The sequence below is a fragment of the Tupaia chinensis genome, unplaced genomic scaffold (genome assembly GCF_000334495.1).
Source record: "Tupaia chinensis unplaced genomic scaffold, TupChi_1.0 Scaffold000688_1, whole genome shotgun sequence".
Lineage (NCBI taxonomy): Eukaryota > Metazoa > Chordata > Mammalia > Scandentia > Tupaiidae > Tupaia > Tupaia belangeri.
In genome coordinates, this window is record NW_006160211.1 from 5,392,041 (window position 1) to 5,407,126 (window position 15,086).

At 36.4% G+C, this 15,086-nt stretch overlaps 1 protein-coding gene across 1 annotated transcript in view; it reads right to left on the bottom strand.

Moving 5' to 3' along the window:
* Positions 1-305: 305 nt before the first annotated feature.
* GMFB (glia maturation factor beta) overlaps positions 306-15,086 on the bottom strand; it is a 16,991-nt gene continuing 2,210 nt past the window's right edge. Inside the window, 7 exon segments of the mRNA XM_006160558.3 lie at positions 306-4,025; positions 4,027-4,092; positions 6,677-6,750; positions 7,890-7,972; positions 8,696-8,745; positions 9,415-9,464; positions 10,640-10,736. Coding sequence (XP_006160620.1) covers positions 3,984-4,025; positions 4,027-4,092; positions 6,677-6,750; positions 7,890-7,972; positions 8,696-8,745; positions 9,415-9,464; positions 10,640-10,736 — 462 coding nt within the window. The 3' untranslated portion in view covers positions 306-3,983.

Genomic DNA, 15,086 nt, shown 5'->3' on the forward strand with positions numbered 1-15,086 from the left:
CCTTTAATTTGATGTCTCACAAAGTACACAGCCTCCTAACTTCTACAATTCTACCCTTGAAAGCAGGGGTTTGTCACTTGAAATAACTCCCTCTGCCCCTAACACAAATCATTTCAACATCAAGCTGAGTTTTAGAAATTTTTATAATCTCATTATATTCTCCCTTCAAATTGCCAAATGATCATTTATTTTGCCTTCCAGTAAAGTAAACTCCTGAATCAGCATGAGGTTCACCCAAAGTGAGCCAGGCAGGTATCAGTAACTCCAAAATGGGGGAAAGGCGAGTAAAAATAAAAAGCTTGAAGTCTTTTCAAGTTAACATTTTATTTAAACCAGTACAAGCACCATGCTTAACAAAAGACTGTCCAAAATAAACATGCAATATGAACTAGCAGAGACTGAAACCACAGCTTAAGAAGTTGTGCCAGTTGGTTTTGCTGAACGATGACAGAGAACTGTTAAAATTCACAAGACTAAACCATTAATGTTTCAAGCCTCCTGAATGAGATTCTATTGGACCATCTTAATCAGTGGGAACTGCCCTGGCATGTTAGTGATCTCAAACAATATTCAAGTAATTGTATGTATACGACTTATATTAAAAAAAAAAAAAAAAAAAAAAAAAAAAAAAAAAAAAAAAAAAAAAAAAAACAAGAAAATACAGTTTCTATCACGAGCTTAATGTAGTTGCTTTACACAACACAGGTATATGTTCAATGATTTGAAATGTTAAATGGAATAAAAGGAAACATATTTCTTGAGAATGTTCAGCTTGGGACCATTGATTTTAAGTGGCCTAGGAGATTATTTACATTCTTCCAGAAATACAAAATAAGATTTGTCCAGAAATCTTTGTAGCACTTCTTCACATAAGTTATAAAGGCTCAAACTCTACAGATTCCAGTATTATCAGTTTACTGAACAAACAGGGAAAGCAACCATACCAAGACGACTTGAATTGACAGAATACAAGCTACTCTCTACTTCCACCAGATATCAGCATTTAAACCCTTATGAAAATATCTGTCACTAGCCCACATATGGATTAATGACACCGTTTGAGTTTTCAAAGTAGTCCAAACATTTTTAAAATACATTTTCCTAATATCTATATGGGTGGGAGAAAAAAAACAGCCAAATTCAATTTGGCAATAAACTCCCCGAACTGGAAATTTTTAAAGTGTCAGATCAGGATACAGTTTATGGCTACAATTGACTCCTGAAAATAGGAGATAAAGGGGGAAGGAAAGTGCCAACAGACATTTTGCCACACAGATTATTTAGTAAAGACAATAAAAAATTTAGCAACACCCTCTTAAACAAGAGTATGTTTAACTGCACTAGGCATTTAGTGAACTTTTTAGAAATAGACATTTCAAACATTTTAGAAGTCAATTAAACAAAACAGTCAACCAACTTTTTTCCTAACATAATTGCTTCAATACCAGAACAAAGTAAATATTATTCAAAACCGAGACATTTTGGAATTTCAGCATAGTAACCTGAGAACAGTTTTCTTCATGTCATTTATGTTGCCACAAAACCCATACTAAATACATATGTGAACTTTACCAGTTGGTTCTATTGTGAATATTAGATGCTATGCAGAACTTAGGCAAAGCCAACAGTTTCAAAACTAATGCTGACTTAGAAGACCATGAAGGAGGTTCCCAGGAAAAAAGTTGCTGCCAAAAAGGGAAGACTGAGATATAAGGCTGAATGGGAATGGATGTACTAAAAATACATGGAATGTAAAAACTGGAATTATGAAATCTGGATTTACTATTTGAAGGAAGGCAGGAAAAGAGACTACTTGAAGGAAGGCAGGAAAAGAGACTAATTAGGAAATGTACTTTAAAAAAATACAAAATTTAATCAGGTGAAAAGGAAATATTTAAAAATGTTTGAGAATACTTTAGATCACAGAATTTGTAAATTTCCCTATAGGACAGATAGAATAAAAAATGTTCTACTGATCCCCTAACCCCAATCTGTTGTCTTGCAAAATAGGTGTTACTGATAAGGCCTGCTTTTTTGAGTTTGTCTGATTCCTCATCACTGCTCTTTTGTTCCTGTTAGACAATAGGGGAACTAAGAGTCTGTGTATGGCAGGTCAATATTTTCTGACATTATGAAGGACTTTTGAATTTTTAAAAAACAAAACAAAACTAAACTAAAACATGCAAGACAAAATAAGGAACCTCATTAAAAATACATTCTTGCAGCACTAGTTAAGTTTCTCTTATTGCTGCAAACAAGTCAAATTAAATCTCATTTCCTTCATTCAGTAACATTAAACACTCTCCACTCACTTGAATTACACAATTGCATTTCTGCAGAATTATAAACAAGTTATTTCACCATATCAAAATATCTAAAGAATTCTTACATTTCCTAGATAAAATTTTCTGTATCCAGAAATAGGAATAAAGACTCCTTTCCATTCATTAACCAAATTACCCATTTTAGTGCTTCCTCATCTCCAACAACTTCCTATTGCTTCCTGACTTCTAGATTAGTGGAGCCCAGCGGTGTTAGGAACAGAAAATGTTCCATTCAATATTGTGAAAATTCCAACTATCTTTATGTCTTCATTCAAGCTGGCACAGAAACCCAAAAATAAAATCCAAAGAACATATGAATAGAAAATATGCCGACAAAAAAATGCCCTTGTTAGTTTTGAAGTGACTAAGATATTCTTAATATAAGAATTTACTCACCGAATTTGGTTAGGCTCTAGAGTACATCTTTTAAAATTAATGCTAAATAGTTACTTACATATTTCTTCTTAAAGTAAGTTATAATTAGAATACTCGCTTTATATCAAACATGCCATCATCTAACAAGACTGGTTTAGTTAACTACTCAGGTGTCCAGCTTAGACTATCTTCTGACATCTAGGAGATAAGATGTAATTTCTACTGATAAACTACTATTATTAATTATGGCCAACATTCTAAGATAAGCAATTTTTCCCTATGGCATAAAAATGAATCACAGACATACCCAATATTATAACTCTCAACTGCCATATATTTACCAATGCAAGCAGATAGTTGGAATTTTAAAAATATGAACTTGATTTTATTACAAATTTTAGATACACACATTAGAAAATTGTTTTACCTGGACCCTTTAAAAAAGTATTAATTTCAACAAATCTGGAATACTGGCAGTGTAAAAGTTTTAAACTAACTTTAAAGCTAACAAATCAAAGGCACAGTATTAACACATTTAAAATAATTAGTGTTCACAGGACATTAGGAAGTACTTAATAAATAAAGTGTTATTAACCTAGATTCAAAACTACCTAGAAATGACATAACCAGGAATGAAGCCCTTGATTAGTACAACCCACCAATTTCTAAGACTAAGATGCTATTTTCCATAAGAGAAAACCTAATAATCATAGTTCTATCATAAGGTCTAACTCCTAAACCTTAAGAATGAGTGATTGATGAACAGTTTCTAGACCAGATTCAAAAGATACAGAAAACCAAAGGAGGTACGGACTTGATGGAAAGTATACCTGTAATGCAGTTTACACCACAGTAAATTATTATTCATGGCTCAAAACTGGGTCACTCAAGTCTTTAACCTCAAATTAATTTCAATGATCTGACTGAGTGCTACTTTCAGATATAGACTGCTAATATCCAGTATTTGTCAAAAGGAGGCAACTGTTGTCTATTCCAATCTAATACCCACTTTCCAATGGTGTCTGTAAATAGTAACAAATTCTGAACCATAAATTATCGAAATTAGTCACGAGAGTGCAAAAAGTCCCTGGAGAAAAGTAGTCCACCTAACAATTACGAATATAAGGAAACACTTGACAAAGTTTCATTACTATGATGATGATTTCCTCTTTGTTCAAACTTTGCACAAATGAAGAATTTTTCTTTACTGCAGGAAACAAACTGTAAGTAACAGTGCATTTTAGGCATAAATAAGTATTTATGTCTGGTTCCAGTATGGTCAGGTTAATACATAAATACTTCAGAAACACGGAAGTTCACATTAGTGGAAAAATCCAAGCTTCTCACGTAACCATTCTTCAGTCAGGTCTTCAGTATTTCTTATTTCAAACACCTTAGGGGAAAAAAATTAGTTAATACGCTGCCATTCTTAGAAAGAAAAAGCAAACACATCAACTATTTGAGATTAAATACCAAATTCTGCTTTCTTTCATACTGGTCAAGACTTAACCTGCATATATACTTTTTAAGTAGCAATTTACTTCTCTTTTTTTAGACACAGTCTCACTGTCGTGATCCTCCTGCCTCAGCCTCTCTGAGTTACTGAGATCATAGGCCCACTTCACCATGCATGGGCTTCAGGGTGGACCAAGAACCAATCCTGGGACACCAGACACCAGCCTACAGAGCACAGTGGCTTAGCAGGGCACACCACCATGGCTGGGCCAGGACTTTACTTCTTTTGGATGCTAAGTATTCAGTTACCAAAGTGTAACAACCAAGGTGGCATAAAATCAAAACTCTCTTAAAAGCACAGATCTACAGATTTTCTAAAAGAGTTCTGTAAATATTATCCACTAAGAGAGACACTTAAGTATATACAACTACAAGCAGCCTAGCTAGGAACCAGAGGAATATATGCTGGTCCTCCATAGTTTGAACCTCAAATGGAAATAGCAGCTATCAATAGCTTTGCTAAGGTTAGAGGTTCACAGCCACTAATCTCTAGCAAGAGCTAAGAGCGGAATTAACAGAGGACTAGAGGTATAATGGCAATAGAGAGATAACGTATATCACAGCAGAAAGGATGGTGCCAAATATGAGTTTGAATCCTAGTTTTATCACTTACTCTTACGCAGCCTGGGGGCAAGCCATTCATCCTCTGAACCTGATTTTTTTAACTTTCTGAATGGGAATACCACCATCAACCTCACAAAGTTGTTCAAGTATTCAATGGGAACATTTGTAAAACTAACCTATAAATTTGTGTAAGGTCTCTCATCTCCAGCACTTTGAAGCAACAGGCCTAAAGTTATTAACAGATCCTTCTTTTTTTGGAGAGGTTTTTCGCTATAGGGCACGTGCGCTCGCCAGAAAGACAGAGAGATAGAAAGCAAGAAATCACCCCCCAGGGAGGATGGCCACGCTGCAATCCCTTCTCCTCCATTCTCCTCTCAGGATCTTAGGCACGCACGCACACGCCCCCGCCTTGAGTTTAAGCCACCGGGTCCAGGACACGAACCGCGGTAGACTACATGGGAGTCCAGTGACATAGCCATTACACTAACTGCTGGTCCCAACAGATCCTTCTTGACCATCCAACCCTTTAAAGCAACTCTAGGCTGTTCCTGTATTATGCATTAGGAAAATGTGGTGTCTATAAATTAGTGATACCAATGACAATCATATGGGCTAAGGGAAATGAACATGGATCACTTAAAAACATTCCCTTAAGGACCAGCAGTTAGCATAATGGCTATGTCGCTGAACTCCCATGTAGTCAACTGTGGTTCAAGTCCCGGACCCAGTGGCTTAAACTCACGCCAGGTGCATGCGCGTGCGTGCCCAAGATCTGGAGAGGAAAAGGGACTGCAGCATGGCCATCCCCCTTGGGGGGGGTGATTTCTCGCTTTTTATCTGTCTGTCTCTGTCTCTCTGGCAAACACATGCAAAAACCTCTCCAAAAACAAAACAAAAAACAAAAAACAAACAAAAAAAAAACACAAAAAACAAATCCCTAAAGCGATGACTGAGCACCAGAGGGGAATCATTGACACTGTCTTTAAAACCTGAAAGAAAATATTTGTTTACTACAAAGAGGTAGCAAACAAAAACTAGTAGTAAAGTACAGTTTTAGTAACAGAATATTCTGTTTCAAAATCTTAAATGTATATGCTTAAAAAAAAAAACTCAGTATGTGAAAATTAAATAAAGTTCAAGAGTTTAACCTTTGAAAATACTATAAAAACAATAGGGGCAAGTTAAATCTTAAAACAAGTGTCTCAAAAAAACCAGTATATTCAAGCTTTATTAGTATTTTTATCAATTTGATTTCAGATTTGGAAACAATACAGTTTACTGCATTATAAAGAATTGCAGCACAGAACTGGATTCATTTTAAGACTATGATAAAAGGCTCAGAGAAGTTTCAATGCTAACCATACATAATCTACTAAAGATTACATTATGAAAGATAAGAACTTTCAATAGGTTAAATAGCTATGGTGGCTTTTCTAAAACTTCTTCCATCTTTAATGTAATTTTTTCTAATCAACTTATTCAAAAAACACACTTTGGAGTCAGCAGAGGTACCGTGGTTAAGATGGCTGGATCCCACACAGGTGACTACATGGTTCAAGTCTTGGACTCAATGACTTGAGAAAAACGAGAAAAGGAGAAGGGATTGTGGAATGACCATTCCCTATGGGGGGGGGTGGGTAGTTCTCTCCCTTTTTCTGTTTCTCTCTCTCTCTCCTGAGCATGTATATCCTTTAGACAATTTAAAACAAAACAATAAAACATACCTTAACTGAAAGGCTTCAAACATTCTATTGATATTTCCAACTAACAAAAGTTTGGCCTAATTTAATGCTCTGGTCTAAATCATATTCACTTGCATAAAAAAATACTAAACCCCTCAAATTCTATACTCTAAAGGAAAATATTTTCTTCACAAGCCAGTCAAATATAAATACCACCTTGGTTAGTTCAGCTGTTTGGACTAGCTTATTTTTACTCCCAGCATACATCATCTGTTGTTCAGGCTTACATCCTGGAAAAGATATTAGTAAAGAAATGAGACAGAATGAGATGTAAATTTTGAAAAAAGTAATGAGTTTTCATTTTTATTTTTAAAAAATGACACATTTAAAATTTCTTAGAATGGTTATGGGCCAGTAAGACAATAAGATCTGCTCTGATAAAAGTTATAGGCTACTTACATATTAAATTAAATATATACTACGGTATATATTAAGCACTAAATAAATCATACAAATTGAAGTCCAAAGAGAAAGTCAATGAGTAAACTCTTTATGTGTTTGAAAGCAGTAGTAATGGGAGTTCTGGTGATAATGAATTCCTTAAATTCCAATAACCTATTTTAATATCCAATGTAGGTTACTCTCAAGTTTATAGGCATATCACTAGTAATTACTACTTAAAAGATAAACACAAATACATACCATGACTATACATGAAGCTCACATACTTATAAACAAGATTAAAATACATAAAAAATATACCTCTGATATTTAAAAATGTCATTACATTTCAAAATCCTTAGAACATATATGATTTGGCCCAACAATTACACTTCTAATAATTTATCCTAAGAAAATAAATAAGTTCTAAAACATGACTTGTTATAGTAACTTTTTTCTAGAAATGCACACAGGTATGTACACACAGACAGACAGAAAGACACACACATACACACACACTCTCAATTTAGGTAATTCACTACTTTTCACCTTTAAAGATAGCATAAAATTTGTAGTGGGTCATTAGAAAAGTCATGACGTGTTTGTTTCTTTGAGAGGTTTTTGCCTTAGGGTCTGTGCACTCGCAGAGGAGAGAGACACAGAGATAGTGATAGGGAAAGTGAGAAGTCACCCTCCAGAGGGATGGCCATGCCACAATCCCTTCTCCTCCATTTTGCTCCCGGGATCTTAGGCATGCACACAAATGCACCCAGCGTAAGTTTCAAGCCATCAGGTCCGGGACTCAAACTGTGGTTGACCATGTGGGAGTCCAGCAACGAAACTGCTACATTCCTGGCTCCAAGTCATGATGTATTTTTCTATGAAAAAATGCATCATGACTTTTTTGACAACCTAATACAATCTAAAATAGGATTAGTGGTTAGTCAGGCCAAACCCAAATGTATATTATTTAAAGAAATTTACTTACCAACAGGACTGGAGAAAATAAAGCACAGAGGATATGAAACCCTTCCATCATCATGTTGATATTTATAACTATACACAATGAAGGTTTTTCTCAAGTTAAAGAAACTAAAGTTGCTGTCTGAGATAGGCACTTACCATCACCCAGCGAGCTACTGAGCAGCAAATTTCTATCCTATTCATTTAGCCCACATGTTCATTATTCATTATCTTGCCACCATTATTATAAACGGGCCCCAAAGATAAATATGTGTTAAATCCATACTCATCTCTCAAAAATATATTCAATGAGTATGGATTTAACACATATTTGTCTCAATTTTTATTGTACACATATTATAATAAAGAGAATTTATCAAAATATTACATCAAAGCTTCAGTTTTCTTAGTTCAATATATAAACACATATTTTAAAGTACTTGTGATCAAAATGCTGAAGGACATCTGATAAAATACATGTCTTTTAAAAATTTAACAAATGAGTTCACAAATAAAATTTCAACCACTAAACACATCATTTTTTGTTTTTTTTGGAGACGTTTTCGCTACAGGGTGCATGCGCTCGCCAGACAGAGAGACAGAAAGCGAGAAATCACCCCCCCAGGGGGGATGGTCACGCCGCAATCCCTTCTCCTCCATTCTCCTCTCAGGATCTTGGGCACGCACGCACACGCGTCCGGCTTGAGTTTTAAGCCACCAGGTCCGGGACGCGAACCATGGTCAACTACGTTGGAGTCCAGCGACATAGCCTTTACGCTAACTGCTGGTTCCCACTAAACACATCTTTTTAAAGCACTAAGAAAAGGATATCGAGGTTGTCGTTCAGGCAGTTCATCTTTAAGTTCATCTGGTGAAATGCCCTGCACCAAAGAAAAAATTAACTGTTAAAAAATTAAGAAAATGTTAAAATTTATATTTAATAAATAAAACTGTTATTTTATTTACTAAATTGTACATAAACTAAGGTTATTAAACTCTCAATCCAATCAAGGCCCACTTAGTCCCATTCGGTTTGGATCTATTTATTAACTAAACATGGGGGCTGAGAAGACAAGCATGGTATTCTATGTTTATAGTCCAGTTGTCAGGAAATACTGAGTGAGATAAGCCACCCCCTCAGAAGAAACAATGCCTGATTTGATTTCTTTTTAAAAAAGTAATTTATTTTCACTCTAAATTAGTTATTAATTTGACAATTTGACAAACTAAATATTTAAATTGCAGGGCTTTAGTTTTTCATCACTAGCCAAGAAATTTAGGAGCAGGCTATAAAGCTGACTCACTTTTTACTGGGCATATAGCCCTAGCTTCTACCTATTACTCTGGATTTTATAAATACTTTAAAGATGACAGTTAAATTAACAAGACAATGAACTATGTAATGACTAGCATACCTCTTTCATGTACAATGAGCATGTATTGAAAGAAGATTCAGAACTTGTTTTAGAAATACATGTAACTAATACAGTATCTTTTGAGCAGTAATAACTACTAAACTATAAAACTGTATTTTATCTTATTTAACAAACCTCAAGTTCCTCATCCAGTACCACCAGGCGTTTATCCTTGTCGATCTTCACTAAAATAAAAATACAGTATTAGTAAAGCATGATTCTAATGTGACCTTAATCTACCCAACCCACACAGTCTCAGTCTTTTTGGGGGAATCTAAAATTGAAACATCAAGGAACACAAGCATAAAACTCATTTGCAGTTTAGTGTATGGTCTATTAAGGCTGGCTTTGCTTCTCAAGCAGACAGCTTTTAAAAGCTTTTACCCACAATTCCCAGCACCTAGGTTGCTTATTTAGAACTTCATGTCAACTCCTTTCATTTACTGTGTATAAGAACTTCTTTAGGTAACAAGAAGAGGTCTTAAAGGGTAACTGTGATTGGAACTTGACTGTGTAGCATCATTAGAACTGCAAGGGGAAAGAGGATTGGAGTTCAGGATAGAGAAACTTCAAATCTCTGTTTCTCCATGCTCAGTATTTCATGGTGCATTATCATTATGTTGATATAGCAAATTACCAAATAGCAGTGATATCTAAGTTCAAATATATCTAACATAATTCAAAACCAAATAAAAATAAATTTAGATAACCTATCTCCATTATTTTCCACTAGTCTGCCAAGTCAATGTTTGGCTTTTCTACTATTAATACTTTTATGGTAAATCCTGTGAATATAATATTCCCATAATATCTAAATCACTACCCACTTATTATTTATTGCTTTCAAATACAAGGAAAATCTGCATAACATCAGATATGACTCACAATGGGAAAGGCTATACACAATCATTCTTTCCATTTTTAGAAGGCAGTGACACTTAAAAGTCCTCTCCTCAAAACTGGCATTCGGGTCTAGAATAAGTGAGAATTTGGACACAATGATGAACTCAATCTTTAGATGAAGACAAAGGTTTTGTTTGGGGATGAATGGCCATACTATTTTCAGTCCTCTGAGAAGGTCGAGGTTAGATGTGTCACTATGAATAGGAATCCTCATTCTCCAAGTGACCAAGGAGATGATCTCTCGAGTTATACAGGAAGAATACAGGGAGGTAGGATGCTCCAGCTTAGCTCTTTTACATAAGAGTTAGCTGTTATTTATTTAAAGTGATCTATAGGTGGCAGTAGGAGGGAATAACACAGGACTCCTATTTTTACTTTCTAGAGGTTTATTCAATGCAGCTATCAGATAAAAACAAACTAAGAGCACATAACTTTGAGGCAATCACTTTCAGCTTACTTATAATGGCAGCATTATTTGTTTCTTTGCGAAAACGAAATTTTCTCAGCTTTTCCACTAAATCTTCAGCAACATCACAAACCACCAAAGACTCGCTCTATAAAAGAAAAAAATGTCACATATAAAAGTGTCATGACTTCAATATATGTGCATGTTAGTTATCAAACCAAATACCTTTGGAAAAGATACACTGGCATCTACAAATTCTATTATGTGAAAGCATTAGAGTGGAAGGCTTGAACACTTAAAAAAGCTTTTAAATCTACCAACTTTTTAGACCTGCACGACTTAAACATACACATGTGCTCATCTTTAAAAAAGAAAAATTATTTATTTAATTCCACTTGTTATTACTATTTTTACATTTGACCAGAGAGAGAGAGAGGGAAAGTGAGAAAGCAGGCTGCCAGGGACCAGCAGTTAGCGTAATGGCTATGTCGCTGGACTCTCATGTAATCGACCGCGGTTTGAGTCCCGGACCCGGTGGCTTAAACTCACACAGGTCGCATGTGCATGCGTGCCCAAGATCCTGAGAGGAGAATAGAGAAGGGATTGCGGCGTGGCCATCCCCCCTGGGGGGTGATTTCTCGCTTTCTGTCTGTCTCTGTCTGTCTGGCGACCGCACGTGCCCTATAGCAAAAACCTCTCCAAAAGAAAAAGAAAGAAAGCAGGCTGCCAGGTCCAGGACCTGAATCACAGTCCACCATGTGGGAATCAAGTGCCCTTATCCACCACACCACCTGCCGGTTCAACATTTGTTTATCTTATACATAAGGTATACTTTAACTTTCTCTTTGGCTAATGAGTGTCTCAAAAACAGACACATAACATGCACATTCATCAGAATTAGAAATGAAGGGAAGAATATGGGAAAAGTCAAAGTTCACCATCTGCTGTTAGAAAATAAGGCAAGCATAACAAGTTTTTACTGTGTGGGAAGAACAGAAAAATCATCCCACTGTACTTAGAATTAGTAAGATTTTGCTTCATTTTTGGGTCTCATGAATATGAAAGGGAAATACTAATAACAAAAATATAAAAGATAAACCAAAGAATAAGAACCTAAAAGCCAATAACATTTTATATTTTAATGACTATGGAGAAATAAAAGGAGCTATGAATGTAGAAAAGCAAAAGCAGAGGATGCAAAAATAAAATTCAGAAGGATCTTTAAGAAATTATGAAGAAATATTAGAAAGCCTTTCCTAAAAATCTGGCAAGGGAATGATCAAAAGTATTCTTCTTTTAGTAGTATAATGTATTATTGCAAGAAGGATAAATATGTCTTTTCTTTTTTAATAGGTAAAACTTAGAACATGTACAAAAAAAGAATAGTACAGTGAAATCCTATGTACTCATCCCTTGGTTTCAACCATTATCAACATGTAGCTAATTTCATTTTATCCAACATCCTCAACAATACCTAAATGGATTTTTTTTTTTTTAAAGATTTCTGTCATAGGGCATATGTGCTCACTGGAGAGAGACAGAGAGAGAAGGAAAGTGACAAATCACTGCCCCCCCAAGGGGAGAATGGCCTCACCACAATTCCTTCTCCTCCACTCTCCTCGTAGGGTTTTGGACATGCACACATACACACACACACACACACACACGTTTAATGAGATAAAGCTACTAGGTTCAGGACTGGAACTGCAGTAGGTTATGTAGGAAATTCAGCACCTTATCCACTCTATTATCTGTTTGCCCCTTATCACAGACTATTTTACAGTCCAGAAATTAATTTCATCTGCAAACATTTCAGTATGTACTATTAAAAACAGAGCATGTGCCATTAAAAATATAAAGATAATATCCCACCTTTAAAAAAAAAAAAAGAGTTCCAGTCCTAACTAGCCAAATAGTGTTCAAATATCCCTTGTGTTTTTTTTTTTTTTTAAAATGGTGGGTTTGATTGAGTCAGGTCCCTAACAAGGTCCATTCATTTTTATCTCTTTTCATATTCTTTCCCCTGCCTCCTTTAAGAAAATCAGAACACTTCTTGGGACCAGCAGCTGGCACAATGGCTATGTCGTTGGGACTGCCATGTAGTGGACTGCGGTTTGAAACCCGGACTTGGTGGCTTAAACTCACACTGGGCGCATGTGCATGCGTGCCCAGGATCCCAGGAGAAGGGATTGCTGCGTGGCCATCCCCATGGGTGTGTGTGTGTGTGTGTGTGATTTCTCGCTTTCTCTCTCTCTTTGTCTTTCTGGAGTGCACACATGCCCTATAGCAAAAGAAAAATAAAAACTCTCTCCCCCTAAAAAAAAAAATCAGAACACTTCTAAGACCAATACTAAATATATATGTCTCACTGTAACTATATAACCCCAAAGCATTAAGCCTTCCGATTTTAAATTAAAATAAAAATTTATTGAAAGCCTGGTTTTTCTGATCCTGTGTTGGTAAATGAAGAGCGTATGTTAAAGTAGAAAGCAGCTATCAGTTTTAAATTGTCCTTTTAATTCTGAGCACTGGTAATATAAAAGGTGTGATAAACCATAGGATATACTACTACATAATCAGAAAATACATCCCACCAATTAGTACTATCCAATACCTTGGGTTATGTATTTCCATCCTTTTAGTTCTCTTTAGAGAGATTGTAAGTCATATGGAGCTTCCTGTAACAAGATTCAATCATAGCTCGTTTGTTTTTTTTTTTCTTTCAAAAAAAAAATGTAGTTAGGGACCAGCAGGTAGCGTAATGGCTATGTCGCTGAACTCCCATGTAGTCAACCGCAGTTCACGTCCCGGACCCAGTGGCTTAAAACTCACAATGGGCGTGTGTGCGTGCGTGCCCAAGATCCCGAGAGGAGAACGGAGGATAAAGGATTGTGGCGTGGCCACGCCCCCTAGGGGGTGATTCTTCGCTTTCTTTCTCTCTGTCTCTCTCTGTCTATCTGGCGAGCACACGCGACCTAAAGCAAAAATCTCTCCAAAAAAAAACACAATGTAGTTAGAAAACAAGAATTTCTATTTTTTTTTTTTTTTGCCTTTTTTTTGGAGAGGATTTTGCTACAGGGCGCATGTGCTCGCCAGAAAGACAGAGAGAGACAGAGAGATAGAAAGCAAGAAATCACCCCCCTGGGAGGATGGCCACGCCGCAATCCCTTCTCCTCCATTCTCCTCTCGGGATCTTGGGCACGCACGCACACCTGGCATGAGTTTAAGCCACCGGGTCTGGAACTAGAACTGCAGTCGACCATTACGCTAATTGCTGGTCCCAGGAATTTCTATTTTCTTTTCAATCAAAGGTAGAAATCATTTACAAAACTAACAAGTATTTTAGATTTTTGTTTAGTCAAAAACCAATTTATCATGAAAGTCACCTTTCAGCTCTGATTCCCAGATCTGCTTATGTAGTAAGCTTGACACTGTAAAGATCAGAAGCCAAATGGGAAATATGCTAATTTAACTTATATAGCTTGTTTTTGCTTTTTCTTCCTACCATAGCAAGGCCAAAAATTCCTTTCCAGAGTGGTTTGGCCAGCTCTAATTGCTTACAGTTTAGTGGAAGCATTTAAGAATGAGTATAAAGCAATAAAGACAACCCTCTCCAGTAAATGTAACTCACAAAGCAAAGTGGAGCTAGCTCAAGTGTTCATTTATTCAACATACAACATAAAATCACTGAAGGAGTGCTAGCACTCTGCTAAGTGTTAGGGATATCATCTCATGAGAGATAAATAAAAAATATGGTCCCTGCCCTTAGGGCGATATATGGTAGTGTAGCAGAGAACAGGTCTATACCAAAAGGATCAGGCAAAAAATATATAAACTTGAGTCTGTGACAAGGGCTAGAAGAGAGGGACAGAGATGTTATGAGAACTTATAACTAGGTGAATAGTGCTAGTAATCGCTAACATGTATTAAATACTACCAGAAAAACACTGCGTTATATCCTTTCTCTGGCTTTTTCTTCATGCTCAAAACAATCCCATGAAATGGGTACTATTGCTAGCCCCTTTTTATAAGAAACTAAGGCTTAGTGAGCTCAAGTATCTTCCCCAAAGTTATGTAGCTAGTGGAGCCAAGATTCAGCCTAGGAAGCCTGACCACTAGACCACTCATAACCACTACAAAGAGGCTGGTTAGTGGACTGGAAATGGGGGGAGGTGGAGCATATAAGGGAAAAAAAGGGTTACCAAGAAACTCCTAAGTCTCCAAGGTATGTATCAGACTGAAGTAAGTAATGCAACCTTTCACTGAGTTGGAAAACCAACAGAAAATCAGATTTGGAGACCAGCAATTGGCATAATAGGTATGCTGCTGGACTCCCATGTAGTCGACTACGGTTCCAGTCCCAGACCTGGTGGCTTAAACTCACGCCGGGTGCATGTGTGTGTATGTGCCTAAGATCCCAAGAGGAGAATGGAGGAGAAGGGATTGTGGTGTGGTCATCCTTGGGGGGGGGGGGGGGTTTTCTCTTTTTTGTTTTTCT